The sequence below is a fragment of the Erigeron canadensis genome, chromosome 6, assembly GCF_010389155.1.
Source record: "Erigeron canadensis isolate Cc75 chromosome 6, C_canadensis_v1, whole genome shotgun sequence".
In the NCBI taxonomy this organism is placed as follows: Eukaryota; Viridiplantae; Streptophyta; class Magnoliopsida; order Asterales; family Asteraceae; genus Erigeron; species Erigeron canadensis.
In genome coordinates this window covers 28,406,714-28,423,134 of record NC_057766.1, presented here as the reverse complement: position 1 = coordinate 28,423,134, position 16,421 = coordinate 28,406,714, and the positions used below count along the sequence as shown (strand labels likewise).

At 34.4% G+C, this 16,421-nt stretch overlaps 1 protein-coding gene across 2 annotated transcripts; it reads left to right on the top strand.

Moving 5' to 3' along the window:
- Positions 1–3,899: 3,899 nt before the first annotated feature.
- LOC122605216 (heterogeneous nuclear ribonucleoprotein F-like) lies at positions 3,900–6,520 on the top strand. 2 transcript variants are annotated; one of them, XM_043778118.1, is made up of 2 exons: positions 3,900–4,031; positions 5,530–6,520. In XM_043778118.1, exons 1-2 carry the CDS (start codon positions 4,015–4,017, stop codon positions 6,305–6,307), a joined length of 795 nt encoding a protein of 264 aa, XP_043634053.1. In that variant the 5' UTR covers positions 3,900–4,014; the 3' UTR covers positions 6,308–6,520. The 2 variants fall into 2 exon arrangements, with proteins under 2 accessions (XP_043634053.1, XP_043634055.1); XM_043778120.1 differs by having other exon boundaries at positions 3,942–4,031; positions 5,619–6,520.
- Positions 6,521–16,421: the final 9,901 nt, after the last annotated feature.

The window sequence follows — 16,421 nt, the reverse complement described above, 5'->3', positions numbered from 1 at the left end:
ATACTTTATTTTGTAAGTCTGTTTTTTTTAGAACATTTAGTCGGTATGAACATCAGGAAAACCTCACCGTATAATGGTGAAACCTTGCACGTATCCTAGACAACGAGATGTTGACCATGGACCGTTACAAGTATTCGGAAGAAAAAATCCTAAGACTTATCATCCCTAAGGATCGAACTCAAGACTGTTTTGGTTTCTTGTTTTGATAAATGATAACTGTGGTATTTAATCATTTTGACCAACTTTTCAACACATATTATTCAAACTAAACAGAGACATATTAATGTGGCCCAAAAGATATACAACGAGCTTTCAAATTTTCTTCTATTATTATCAACAAATAAATGATTATGGGGACTAATCTTATTACGACATGTCACTATAAAATATTTTTGTTTTGTAAAAAAGTACCGTATTTTAAATTTATATAAATGGACACGATCGATAAATAGAACTATGATTTATATTGTTACTTTTGGAGTTCATCACTTACATTGGAACAAATACATAAGACATATAGCTAATATATAACTTAACTACTTTTTTGAAAAATTGAGTAACAAATAGTCACTACTACAAATATTGGTATTAGTCTATGTTTATATTACATAGACAAATATGAAAGCAGGGAAAGAACAAACCTTGTTTCAATCGGAGCAGTGCAAGCCTTAAAGTGATTAATAAAATCAAGTCAGTAGGAAAAATCCCCAAAATAATGAAGGGAGTTGTAGGAGTGAAATCGATGATGACGATGAATGCTAAAGGGTGGGAGAAGTGATCAACAAAATCAAGCAATAGGAAAAATCCCCAAATCTAACGTTTGAAATTGTGAGATGATGACGATGAATGGGCGGGAGAACCGCGACATGACAGTCACTTTTGTCCCATCAACTATTTATTAGAATAGGGGTCAGAGTGGTTAATTGTAAGGATTATATGTAGCCGTTGATATATTTGACATGGTGTTTCAACAGAATTGTGTAAAATGAAAAAAAAAAAAACATAATAAATATTTAAAATGCAGAGTATAATCAACTAGTTGTATAAAATAGTAAGATTAAAAAACTAAAAAAAAAATGTGATTTAATCTGAAAATAATAATCCACCGAATAAATATTTAAAATGAAGAGTTGACCCTTATTTTTAGAATGAGAGAGTATAATTTAGACATATTAAAGAAGAATAGAGAAAAATATTACTGTATAAAACATGACCTAATGTCATTATGTGTTTGAAAAATAATAATTATATCGCATCATTAAAAGAATACATGATATCGCTGTTATAACTTTAATGTTAACATTAAGCTAATTAGGCGATGTTAACATTAGGGGGAGAGGTGTAGTGCCACTAAGTTGGTAAAATTGGCAAATTGGCAAGAAACTAGCTAATAATAAGGTGACACTTGGACAAGCCAGAAACAAGCCAAATCCTTGCCAATTATAGTGGTGTAGTGTAAAACTTGCCAATTTTGTGACTACAAAATATTTATCAAATAAACCTTTAACTTTCATTAAATTTAAAAACACACTACAAACACATACTTTCTTTTTTTGGCTATTGACCGTTGGGAGCGTATCAAGTGACCGTTCTTTTTTTGTTTCTTATGAAATCCGAACGTTGAGAGCTCATCAAGTGACCGTTTTTTTCAAATCCTTTCCCAACCTCTATATATACTTTCCCAACCTCTATATATACATACAAATACTTTCTAACAATATTATCTCAAATCCTTTATCTCTTTATCAAATCATTTCATTCAAATGGCGCATCATCGGTGGACTGAAGAAGAGGATGTTTTGTTGACGAGGTGTTGGATTGCCAGACGTGAAATGGCTAACCCAACTCCAAATTCAACCGTGTGGCACGACATCAATGAAATGTTCAACAGGGACACGACTGGAGTTCCACGGCGCAAACATCAACTACAATGTCATTTTTCGAAAATTATTCACACCTGTAAGCACTTTGAGGCAATATGTATAAGATTGAATGTAGAGGGGAATGTCTCTGATGAGTTGTTGAATGAAACGGCGCATCAGAAGTACTGTGAGGAGTTTGGGAAGCGTTTCAGCTACGAGCACTGCTTGAGGGAGCTTATCGTGGTTGGTTTTTAATTGTGTTGAATTAGCAAGTGTGTTTTAGTATTTTAATTAAGTGTGTTTTAGTATGTAATGTCTTTTAAGTATTTTAATAAATGATGTCTACTTGGCTATTTATTAACAACAGAAATTTATTCAAAAGTTAAAAACATTGCAAACTTATTATTCATAAAGGGAAACATACAACAGAAACAATTTCGGAACAATTCAAGAACGGAAATTATTCATTGCTTTTGCCCATATGATCAGATGGTCCAAAGTCATGACTACAGAAGCAATTTCTTCAACGGCAATTGTAATCTTATCGATCTTCCCCTGCAAATAAGTAAAGTATTGGCCCTCAAGATCAGTACAATACCCGGTTTGTATGTAATCGATTTCTTCTCAACACCATTGTTTCTTCTCGTTAAGTTTTCGCATAACAACAAGAAGTTCCTCTTTAACGCTTTGGTGGTCGAGGATATCAGCCATGATACCCTCAGGCACTTGATCAACCGTCATTTTATTTGATGAAGAAGACATTGTCAGATGGTTAAAAGTTTGTGTTTGAGATAATGTTCCAAATGAAGGACCCACTATTTAAAGAGAACTACAAGACGCTCTTCCAACGTTCAAAATTCAAAATATTTACATTTACACTTCCAGTCCCTGAACGGCTAGTTGTATTGTGACTCTATAAATACAAAGACAGACACAGACCTCAATTCAGTTGCATTTTCATCATATATTTTCATCATTCTATAAAACGCATTCTTTCTAACCAAATGGCATCCTCATCCTCATCAAAAAAGAATGTCCACCGACCTCGTCTGACCGAAGATGAAATAAAGGCACGAATCATGGCTGATATCAAAGAGGACACTCTTCTTCAAACTGAACTCTCTGGGATCATGGGATACTTGAGGGAGAAAAGACGACGATGCGAGCAAAAGGTAGAGGCAATACAAGCGTCAGGCCGCAATGTTTAGAAGCACGAAGAGCACTATTCTTCATTTCTACAAGGGGAGATCAACAACTTCAAGAGTGTGGTCGACGATGTTTTTAAGGCCGGTCACACGTTGGATGACCATAGCACTTGGGCCGAATCGTACCATGATAATTGCGGGGAAAGCAAAAGCACGTGGGAAGTTAAATGCCCACAACATGACAAGTGGTGGCTAGACGATTACGCTTACCGTGGCTTGGGAAGTATGTCAAGCAAAAATGATGACGATGAATAATCGTACCCAGTGTATTTCATGTTTTTATCATGTATTGTCTTTTTTAATTATATGTTGTTTTTTAGTGTAAAATGTGTTTTTTTAATATGAATAAAATGTGTTTTAGTTATGTGTTTTGAAAAAATTGTATATATGTAGAAGTTGAGGGGGAGATTTAAAAAAAACAAAAACAAAAAGTACACTTTCCCACATGCCAAAAATGGCCACGTGGCATTTCCCAACCTTCACTTTGATCGGCCAAAACTAGCCGATGCTTCTTGCCAATGCTTGCCGATTAAACTTGCCGATACAAGCCGATTGACGTGCTATAGTGTAGCCGAAATGCCGATACTTGCCGATAAAACTAGCCGACTACACCTCTTTCCCTTAAGTTATTTTGGTGACACAGGCAGTCGTTATAGAGAAAAATAAATTTCTGAAATAAAAATTAGAAAAAAATAAAGGTAATGCAATATTTAAAACTTAAATATGGGGTCCATGACTTTGACCGCAACCCAAACGGGCAAAACCCAAACCCAAATCCGAAAATTGGTCACACTTTTATATATACATATCTCTCGCTCACTCAAACACATCCCGATTTTCCCTTTGTAGCCCTATCTAGGGTTTTTTTTTCTTCCTAATTTTAATATCTGCCGATTAATTCTCGATTTTCTTTATTTTCAATCTTCAATTCATCCCTTTCAAGAAACATGTACGGATCCAGAGGGTAAGTTCTCGAATTTAAAAGTTCTCTTAATCAGTATATTTCTCTCCATTTTTTTTACCTGCCATCATGTGTTAAAAGTTATATATATACATATATATATATTTTCCTAATCATGTATTTTTTTTTGTATAACCACAATTAAAATTTAGAAAAGGAGACATTTTTTTAAAAATTATTTGTTATTAGTTTTAATTGTTGTAGGGTTTTGAGGATAGCTAATTATTGTTAGTGTGATTATTAGTGTATAATTAAGATTTTTTTTTTATTGATTTGAATTCTCGAATAAGCCGATAAGTTTAGGGTGTTATCCGAATTTACGACATAAGTTTCCGTAAAATAGTTTTGGGATGTTAGATTGAAAAAAAATGAGAACTTTAAGATAAAGAAGAAGAGGATATTTCAGTAGTATGTAATGATGCTTTTAGTGAATTCTAAATCGCTTAATGCCGGCAAGCTTAGGGTGTTATCGAATTTAGGATTTAGGGTTCTCGTAAAAATAGTTTTGGGATATTAGATGGGGAAAAGATGAGAACTTTATGAGGAAGAAGAGGATACTTCATTCTGTTAAATCATTACGTAGGTCTGCTAATTTTGTGTGACCCGATTTTTTAAACTTATATGGCTGAAAAGCACGCGTTAAAAGGACTAAGAACATATCAGGAATGTAGACCAAAAGGTGACTGTTTGTGTTTGTATACCTTATAGTTTTGTGTTTGGGTTGCCTGTTTCAGTGTTGTTTATGGTTTTTGCATCTAAAAGGGTGATAAAAAAGAAACTCGTACCAAAAGTTGCTTCTACTTTTCAAAATAAAATAAAACATCATCTGAGTCACTCAGCAGTTTTTGTGTTTGAAAAAGTCACTAAACTTCATTTCTTTGGTTGAACTGGGTTTGATTTTGGATTTTTTAATTCAGTTGTGTTTTTGTAAAATACAGTTGAACGAGACAAATCAATTTAAGTGGCTTTATTAACTTAATAGATATGTTTAGAAATCTTGAAGTCACGTATTCGACGATTTTTTAACAAAAATGTTGTCTTATATAGAAATCTGTACATGACCTGGTTTAGTTATTCAGTTGGAGTTTATTTGTTGTGGGACTCACATTAAAATCTAGTTGATTGAATGAGTTTTAGAACTTGAATTGGATGGATTGAGATACTGGTTTTTGTTACAAGACTATTGTGCCTTGTGGGTGTTGGTTTGGGGTTATTGCTATAGCTTGTTAAGTTACTAAAACTTATAGGAAAAACGGATCTGCGCATATGATGTGCTGCGGTGTATAATAATGTATAGTTGTTGCTATTATGCTTTTATTTTGTTGAAATTTTTTTAGTTTACTATGTGGATGATATATTATTATCAAGAGCCAAACTTCTGAGAATGTGTTATTATAATTATTATGGTAATAAAAAGTTAGTTATGGAAAACATGGGTTGGGTTTGGCTTATTAACAAGGTTGAGTGGGGACTTTTTTTGCTTGGGTATGAATAATTATAGGGGAATGTATGGGAGCGGGGGGTTATCAGATGGGTACGAGATCGGCTCAAAGAGACCAAGAATGATGGAATCCGATCCCTACTTCGCAGTGAGCAGCGGTTCAAGTGGCGGCTACAAACTACACGATCACACTGGTGGACTTCCGCCGACAACATTTCCCGTGGTTCGGCTCCGTGGTCTGCCATACAACTGCACAGAGGTAGACATCTTCAAGTTCTTTTCTGGGCTTGAGATAGTTGATATGCTTCTAGTCAACAAGAATGGTCGATTTCTTGGTGAGGCATTTGTAGTCTTTACCCGACCCATGCATGCTGATTATGCTGTTCAAAAGAACCGCCAAAATATGGGTCGGAGGTATGTAGAAGTTTTCAAGTGCAAGAAACAGGACTATTACAATGCAGTGGCTGCTGAGGTTGAATCTGAAGGTTTTGATCCCAATTACCATGATCGACCAGCCCCTTCACGCTCAAAGAAACCCAAAGACAAGGATCAAATGGAGTACACACAAATACTTAAGCTAAGAGGGCTCCCGTTTACGGTCAAGAAATCGGACATTCTCAACTTTTTTAAAAATTATAGAGTTGCAGATGAGAAAGTACACATTGCTTGCAGGCCAGATGGGAAGGTAACAGGAGAGGCTTATGTGACATTTGAATCAACTGAAGCTGCTATGGAAGCCATGGAAAGAGACAGAAAAATGATTGGGACTCGGTACGTGGAGCTGTTCCCTTCAACTCCAGATGAAGCCAGGAGAGCAGAGTCTAGATCTAAGCAGTAATAGTAAGCTTCTGGTTCATTTGGGGCTGTGTAAGCTACAAAGTTGGTGTTTTTTTCCTGATTATTGCCTGTGCCACTTTTTTTTTCTTCTGGTTTTCTTGATCATGTCAATGATACATTGATGGTAGGATCACATATTGTGCTAGTCACTAGACATGTTTAATATTTTGGCAACCATTATGCAAATGTGTTTGTTCAGTCTTTCATGTACCAATGTCTTGTACAGGTACATTGTCATCGTTTCTTAGTGCAGGTCTTGTTATCTGCTATGTACTCGATTCAGCTTCAGTATATTATCTTGATCATAGTAGTAAGATTTTGCGTCAACAGTTTTGTAATTTTGTTGGTCATGAGAAGACATCTGGTTTTAGATTAACAAGTAAATTTCATAGTTTTTTCATTTCTTTAGAGTGATAACTGTTTTTTGTCCATTAGAAACACAAAGTTTTAGTTGAATCACATGAAAAAATGTTTCTTTTTCTTAAGTATTGAAACCTTTTGAAAATCTTTTTTTCGGTTGACCTAATTGAAAGCTTAATATTGTTTTGAATTTACGATGTGTTTTGATTAATTTCAAAAGTTATGATAGAAAAAATAGTTGTTATAAATAAGATGTTTTTTTTAATTAAATGGTAAAACATGTAAGTTGAAAAAAGCTTATAGTAGTCTTATTAATGTATTTATCTGAAGGACTAAAGGGGAGAGATTTTTTTCTCTATAAAAGCTTATAGTAGTCTTATTTATTATATATACGGCTTATAGTAGTCTTATTTATTTATTATATATACTTTCTTTATTCCTTTATAGTTATTTTTTTATATATATATATTTTATTTAATTATCAATTAATAGCATCTTTTTTAATTTATAAAAATGTTTTTTTATTATGTTATTGCACTATTGGTGAAGCTGCCACAACCATTATCATAAATCATTGAATATCACTCATAGCAAAAGCTTTTAATACTAACAATGGGAAACAATATTTTCCACAACATATTCAGGACCGGTTTAGTTATATCAAATAGATACATACTGATCGATTTACCAACTTCTAAAGTTAAATTTAATTTTATTATTTAAGTTAAAAGATTTTGACCAATTAAAGATCAAATTTCAAAGACCTATCTTAAAATTTTTGATTTTAATTAAATGGTTAAGATGTCTACAATTTTATTTAACTTTAGAAAATCCAAATTCATAAAATAACAATAATATTTCTTTTGCATCAATTACCTGGCTGATGTTTTAAGGGGCTTTTAAGAGTTTAAAAGCCTTAAGATTTTAAAAATAAGTCCCTTATAAAGTGTTAGCCATGTTGTTTGAATATATATTTGAGATCAAAAGCCCTAGTCCCAAAAAAACTTCTAACAGCCTTGAAAAGCTTTAAAAATAAAAGCTTGAGTAAGAAATGTTGAAATAGAAGCCAAAGCTACTAGACCCATTTACAAGCTTTAGCTCCAAGCCCCTAGCCATAGCCTCAGGTCGAAGCGTTGTGACAAACATACGCTTTGTATCAATAACCTACACTAGTCGTCACCGCTAACTCCGTCGTTGACCCGTCACCTATGCCACTACCAGCATGACACCACCACACCGCTATCGGTTTACACGGTTTCTCTTATTTTAAAAGTAATATAAAGCTTGTAACGATTCAATTTGGTTTTGTTAACTAGAAATTTTTAAATTTTGAATTGTTAATTTCGGTTACCCGCAAATCAGTTACCCAAAAAATCGGTTAATTTTTTCGGTTTTTGGTTAACCATTTATATAGTCATGTTAGTATAAAGTTCAAATTTTTATCTCTATCTCTACTACATTATAAAACATTTGTTCATGTCAAATATTTTCAACTTTCAACTTTTCAACCACTCATTTTTTTCTCTTAATTCCATAAATCATTTTATTTCTCTAATTCATTCAAAATCTTTCATTCAAAAACCGTATATCGATCAATTATTAAAATTATATGGGTGTTCTTAAAATTTCATGCTCTTTCATCAGAGAGGTCATTTGATATACTTTCGACGAATTTTTAAATCTGAGAGCGGAGCCCGTACGGCTAAGATATTTGGCTATCACACTCGATGACCTATCACCTCCTATAACTTATCAAACTCTATGACCTATCACCCCGACCATCTTACCGCCGCAACGCGCGAGTATTTTCCGTGTTTACAATATTCAATTTACATTGTTAACTAACTAAATTTTCTATGTATAAATACTCATTAACTTACGTTAATATTTTGTTTTATAAATAGATATGCATTAATTTATATTAACTAAATTTTCGGTTCGATCCCGTTGTTCAGTTTTCCAGTTGAACTTTACACCGCTAACTAATATCTTCATGTTGATCATCTTCATTTTTGTTTTCCTTAAAACCCATAAAATAAAATCCCAGACTCTAAAATGTGACACTATTATATTAGTTCTCCAAATCATTTAGAATTAAAACCCTCGCTGCCTTTCATTATTATTTTTACCGTTTGCAGTCGATTACACTCATTCTCCGCTAAGTATAGGCGATCAAAAAGAGGTTACATACATACATACATACATACTTGTCTATATGAATTGAATTCTTTATTTTTTTCCTATAAATTTGATTCATTAGTACAAAATGTATTATCTTGTTAGTATTATATTAGGGAAAAGTGGAAAACGAACCAAAGCATATATGTAGCTAATTTAGGGGTTAATTGGTTTTTAGGACTAAAACAAGAATGGATGATATCGATCGGATTTCACAGCTTCCCGTAGATATAGCTCATACCATCCTCTTTGAATAAATCCCCAAAAGCGTTTGTTCGAATGAGCGTATTGTCCAAGTACTGGTTTGCGATAACCGCTTTATTTCCCATCTTGCATTTCGATATAGATAGTTTCACCAGATACGTATATTCATCCCGTTATGATGTTAACAACACGTTTTTCAAGCATGTCGGTTATGTTGGAATAAACATGATTCGATTCGAGTGATAAAACATCCCAATCGTCCTGTGGAACCTGTAAAGGCATTAAACATGTTTGCCATTGATTTCGGGTTCCCAAAACAAGGTGATTGAGTTAGGATGAGATGGGTAATTCGGCTGTGATGTTATGCACGAATTTGAGAGGAGTAAACACACGAATTTGTGTGGGATTATGTGTGTGTGTTTTACCTTAACTTAGGGTTAATTACCCTCTATTTATAATGAGAGTAATTACACTTACCACCCTTTAGTAATTAAACATTCAACCCCTGTGGTGTTTAATGTGTATACCATTAGTCCTCTTATTTACAATCATCTAATGGGAAACCCTATTCTACGTCTCTAAGAGTAAATACGCTCATCATATATTTACCTAGACATAGGGATTTCATTATCGTCAATTATCATATCAGGAATGATATATGATCAGTGACGGTCACACTAACGTGGTTCCAACATTCTCCCACTTGACTGAGCGATCATTTATCTATGAGTATTTAAATAAGTTCCGGAATAATACTCATTTTGTTTTAAACCGAAATCATAGCCAATAAGTACAGTCGTAGAGAAGAACATCAACTCAGGACCCCCACTAGTCAAACTATGACTCAAATTTAAAACTAATAAGCAATGATCAATTGACTAAGACAAATTTTGTTAAATAATGTCTTTACACTGTTATGAGCTCGAAGTGTAACTAATAGACAAACAAAATCTGAATAAGGAGGAAAATTTTTTCATTAACATAATAATAATGACCAATAAGTACAACATGCTATCATAATATGTCTTTAAGTAAGCCTCATCTTCGATACGTATCCTACGAAGATTTTAGGAGGAAGACCTTCGGTCATTGGATCTATTAGCATATTATGTGTACTTATGTACTCAATACAAAGAACATTTTTCTCAATCCGTTTACAAACAGATACTTTGTACCAAGATACATCTCAGCACCAGTTGAACTGTTACTGTTCAAGCAAGTTACGGTAGCTGAGTTATCACAGTAAAACTTCAATGGTCTAATAATAAAGTTGACGACTTTCGAGTCCACTGACCAGGTTGTTTAACAATATCTCATGACATGAAATTATGAACGTTCAGACATCATAGTAGACGTTGTAGTCAGTTTCTACTTATGACTCCGTCAAAAGATAGGTTTGCCAGCTAATCATAAATATACATCCAGAAGTAGATTTCTTATTGGAATTAAAACATCCCACTACTTCTAAGTTGTCACTTCTTCTATAAACTAACATGTAGTGTTTGGTCCTATGAAGATATCGTAGAACCTTTAGCCGCTTTTCAGTGTGCTATTATGGATTTAAAATAGTTAACTCCCAAGCATACCGGTAATGTAAGCGGTATCTGAACGAGTACAGACCTGAGCGTACATAATGCTCTCAACTACTTATGAGTAAGATATCATCCTCATTTGCCCTTTCTTTAATCTCAATGTTCAGACTTTGGAAACAATCACATACGTTTCCTTTTACTAATAGGTCTATAGTGGGTGTGTAGTGTTGCATGTTATGGTGTTCTAAGATGTGTTCAATATAAGTCTTTTGAGAAAGAACTAGAATATCATTACACCTATCCCGATGTATATCGATACCTGTGACATTAAAGGCATCACCGAGATCTTTTATGTCAACATTCTGCGAAAAGTAAACGCTTCGACTCATGCAACATATCCAAGTTATTACTTGCAAGTATATCATCCATGTGCAAAACAAGGATTGTAAATTTACTCCCACTGATCTTGAGATAGGTCCATTAATCCACTTGATTTTCTTAGGAAGTCTTGTCCTCTTATGATTTCATTAAACTTAACGTACCATTTTAGTGATGTTTGCTTCAACCTGTATATGGACTTATTCAACTTGCAGATCATGTGCTATTTATTTTATGGAACTTCAGGTTCACATGTATACGTCTTATTGCAAGTTTGCATTTAGGAAAGTGGTTTTGACATCCATCTAATGTAACTCTAAATCATAATAAGTTACGAATGCCATGACGATCTTTAAGAAATCTCTATGAGACAGGAGATAAGGTCTTTTGATAATCGATTCTTTCCTTTTGAGTAAAGCCCTTTGCAAATGGTTATGGCGTTTGACGTTCCCATTCGGGTCTAATTTGGTTTTGAAGATCCATTTACAACCTTAGGTTTGGATTATTCAGGAAATTCAACCAAATCCCAAACGTCATTAAGCTATATGGAATTAAGCTCTCAAATTATGCCTTCATCCCACTAAGTGGCATGATCGCTATTAATGGCATCTTAATAAGAGGTAGGATCAGTAAGCTTTCCAATGTCCTCAACTTCAGTTAAATAATGAAATCATCAAAGTTATGGTCTTGCGTGACCTAGATTATCTCCTGAGTTGATTTTCAGGTTTAATACAGAAGATGCTTTGCTTTAACATTATTAATAAGATGCTTTAACATTAGTAATATCTCTATTAGGAGGATTAGGATTTTGATTAGGAGAAGGTGGATCAGTGATATTAGGAGTAGCGTTGGGTACAAGAGGAGTTATCGGAGGAGTAATAATAACCGACGAGTGGTTCCCCCCGCTTCTTGTACTTCCTGCAAATCTTAAGTTATGATTTGTCGTGCTCCTACTGATCTCTTAGTTCTCATGAAATGTGACATACTGCGTGTCAATAATACTAGTAGAGTAGGAAAGACAATAAAACTAATAACCGATAAAGAAACGGGTAAGGGATTTAGGATCCAGTTTCTTTAAGTTAGGGTTATAGAGTTATGCTTTGGGAGTACAACCTCGTACGTTCATATAATTCAGACTCAGTTTCCTTTCTGTCCAGGAGTCTTAAGGACAAATTCTAATGGAACTCTTATTGAGTATATGAACAGCTATGCGTAAGACCTCAGTCCAAAGGAAAGTAGGTAAGTTAGTGTTGACAAGTATACTTTTCACCATGTCCATTAAGGTTCTATTTTTCCTTTTAGCAACATAAAATTCTGTTGAGGAGAACTTGCATGGTGTATTGGTTTATTATGCCATGTTCCTTTCAAAAGTTATGGAAAGGATTAGGAGCTGAACCAATATCAGTATGTCAACCATAATACTCACCTCCTCTATCTGATCTCACAACTTTTATTTTATGATCAAGTTGGTTTAAAACCAAAATTTTAAAAGTCTCTAAGGGTTCAGATCAGATATAGGTGCATATAACATGAATAATCGTTAATGAATGTAATAAGTGATGTATGTTCTGAGATGGTTGTGGGATAGGGGCTACTAACATCAGAGTGAATTATTTCTAACAAGTTAGAAATTCTAGTGGCTTCTTTCTTAATTCCTTAAGCCATTGAATACATGTTTCAAAATCACAAAAGTCAAGAGAATGTAATATTCCATCCTTTATGAGTCGTATCATGCGAACTCGTGAAATGTGGCCAAGATGTTTATGCCACATTATGGAGGAATTCTCTAACTATTTAGGTGATTTTGTCTTTGTTTTAGTTATGTCATCAATATTAGGAGACAACAAAAACTGTGAGAAATTATGATCTGGTTCTAACTTACAAAACAATTCATCAAAGAAACTATGACCAAGAAATGCATTATTATGAGTAATGGCAATCTCGTCGTAACCATGAATTATTACATAACTTTCAAGGTCTTAAACTAGAGAAATAGATACAAGGTTCCGAGAAATTCTCGGTACACATAAGGTATCCACTAGTCTAATACACTTTCAAGTGTTTATATGTAAATCATAAGTCTCCATGGTTTCAACATATAAGAGATCAACCCTTCCAACTCTAAGCTTTCTTTGGTCATTTGATAGCTTCTGAATTGTATGGAATGCTTATGTTGAGTTAATCACATGAACCATAGAACTAGAATCACTTACACATGTATTAGAAGATACATTAAACATAAAAGAATCAAATATTACATGAAATAAGTAACCTTTCTTAGCTATCAGTTCCTTGAAATTAAGGCAATCTGGGCACAATGAGAATTTGCAGTTAGGATTGCTAGTCAAGGACTTAAAGCTAGAGGCAATAGCACCATGATTATCCTTTTGAACTTTATTTGTAGTATTATTATTATCATATCTTTCCTCTTAATGGAATTAGCAGTGGTAGTAAAGTGAACACTTTAGGTTGACCCAACTTAAGACGAACATTTTCTTGCACACACATTGCATTTAGTTCACTCATCGACCATTTATTATTCGTAGCGCTAAAGTTAATTTTCAAGGTGTCAAAATGAGCATGCAATGAGGTCAATAAAAAAATGCACAAGAAATTTATCAAAGACTTTCAATTTTAGGACTCTTAAGCTTATGAGTCATGTCAGTCATATTCATTATGTGTTCACAAATACTGCTATTTCCTTTATTCTTAAGCTACTTGCATACGCTTTATACATTCCCTCAGATACTTTAATTGATGAAGTTCCTGACCATCATTAGTGCCAAGTGATTCGCCTTATCCCACTTTTTAAAATTCGCTTTCTGAGCTGCGAAAAAGTTAGCAGTAATAGCAGTGGGTTCATTATGGTGAATGACATAGTCAAGGTCTAGCATCTTCAGAGTTAGAGGTAATTAACCTTTTTATGAAGCAATGTTTGCATCAATGAGTGGCTTAATGTCTAAGTTAGGTACTACAGTGGAAATAAGGAGGATATCCGTTTATGATACAAGTAATAGAAGATTATTGAAGTAATGCCTAAAACTAAGGGCAATAAGATTATAGTGACATAATTAGCTATCTAAGGCAGACTAAGCAATATCTATAAAACTAATGGAACGAAAGTAATGCCTAAACTTAACTAAGGTCTAACAATAATGTTCCTTATAATAACATAATTAGATATCTAAGGCTTATTAAGTAATATCTCTAAAAGTAATGGAACTAACGTAATGCCTAAATACGTAAGAGGCTAAAGTAATGTTCCTAAAAGTAATGAGACTAAGACCATTATACTAATGAAGCCAGTGATAGGTAACCTATTGTAAACACCAAAACAATAAGTTGACATAAGGCTCTACTTAGATTTACATCACCTTTGGGCAGAAGTAACTAATATCTAAGTACACATGAGCATTAGGGTCATGCGACACAACGCTTATCTTTTGACCTTTGGGCACAAAATTAAGAATCGTGTATCTTATGCATGAAGATAGTCCTTTTTTAGCACACAAAGAATATTGAATCACCTTTGGGCATAATCAATATACTAAGTGTTCATTATGCCAAAAAGAAAAGAACGCACCATGAGAATCACATTTGACCTTTGGGCACAAATGATGAAACCATGTACATTAGTGCGAAGCCCCCAGACATTACGGGGGTCCGGGGGCAGCACCCCTGGGAGCGGGGTCCAAGGGGCAGAGCCCCTGGCTGGGATCGAGCTGACAGGTCAGCGCGACCAAAAATTTTTACCCTTAAAGTGCTATGGTAAAAATGTCTCAGAAAAAATAGTTTTCGTAAAGTGCTATGGTAAAAATGTCTCAGAAAAAATAATTTTCGAAAATAAGAGAAAAATTTAGCCACAAAATTATAAGGTAAAATTAGTAAGCACGAACACATTCATCAGCTAAGATCTTCTTTAGTATAACACGAACTTAAGTCATAATTGGTGACTTAATAAGCACGAAATAGTTAGTAAGTTTGTGATAATGTAAACACAAAGACATCCTTTAGTCGTGGAGACGTAACCACGAAGATGTATTCGGTTCGTGATGATGTCAGCACGAAGTTGTCATAAGCTCGTGATGACATAAGCACGAGTTCGCGTACAATGATAGCTGAAGTTCGAGTGATGACGTAAGCGTGAAGATGACGTAAGCACGAAGATGACGTAAGCGCGAAAATGAGCAGAAGTCTTGATGACGTCAGCATGAAGCAGCCATTAGTTCGTGATGACGTCAGCACGAAGTCGTGATGACGTCATCTTCGTGTTCTTCTTTCTGCAGATTTTTAGTTCGCGAAAAACATCAAATTCGAACCAAATCATGACTTATAGCTCGTAACGAGACTCTGATACCACATGATGGAATAAACATGATTCGATTCGAGTGATAAAACATCCCAATCGTCCTGTGGAACCTGTAAAGGCATTAAACATGTTTGCCATTGATTTCGGGTTCCCAAAACAAGGTGATTGAGTTAGGATGAGATGGGTAATTCGGCTGTGATGTTATGCACGAATTTGAGAGGAGTAAACACACGAATTTGTGTGGGATTATGTGTGTGTGTTTTACCTTAACTTAGGGTTAATTACCCTCTATTTATAATGAGAGTAATTACACTTACCACCCTTTAGTAATTAAACATTCAACCCCTGTGGTGTTTAATGTGTATACCATTAGTCATTTTATTTACAATCACCTAATGGGAAACCCTATTCTACGTCTCTAAGAGTAAATACGCTCATCATATATTTACCTAGACATAGGGATTTCATTATCGTCAATTATCATATCAGGAATGATACATGATCAGTGACGGTCACACTAACGTGGTTCCAACAGGTTATACCACTACCAGATTATGTAATCAACAAAACATTGTTCACACCTACAAGCTTGATAGAGTGTTGCTCAAAGAGCGTTGGGAAATATCCATTGTTGATAGGTGCATTCGATTAATTGTTAGGAAAGGCGGCCTGCAGCTGGAGGCGTTGAGAATAGATATCAACACTATCAACCATCTGCCAAAGTACCGTCTTCCTAATATAATCTTATCTTTATCTTCCTTATCGTCTTTGATCATAAAAAATTGTGACTTGCCTTCGTCCTTGATGGTTGATGATGATGCTATCATCAATTTTACGTCTTTGAAGCTTTTGTGCCTTGAGAATGTCAAGATAAACGAGCAAGTGATTAATCGTCTGACCACTTGTTGCCCTCTTCTTGAGAATATTGTACTTGTAGAATGCTATGGTTTTAAAAGATTTTGTATCTACGGGTGTCAAAATCTTCAAAAAGTTAGTCTTCACGTTTCCAATGAAGTTCAGAGAATAAATATTGATGCTCCAAATCTATGGTATCTTTCGTTGGTAGATTGAGGTCAACTACGTATGAATCTTTCATCTTGCAAGAAACTAACAACACTATCTTACCGTGGGCACATTCGTTCTACTGACTTTTT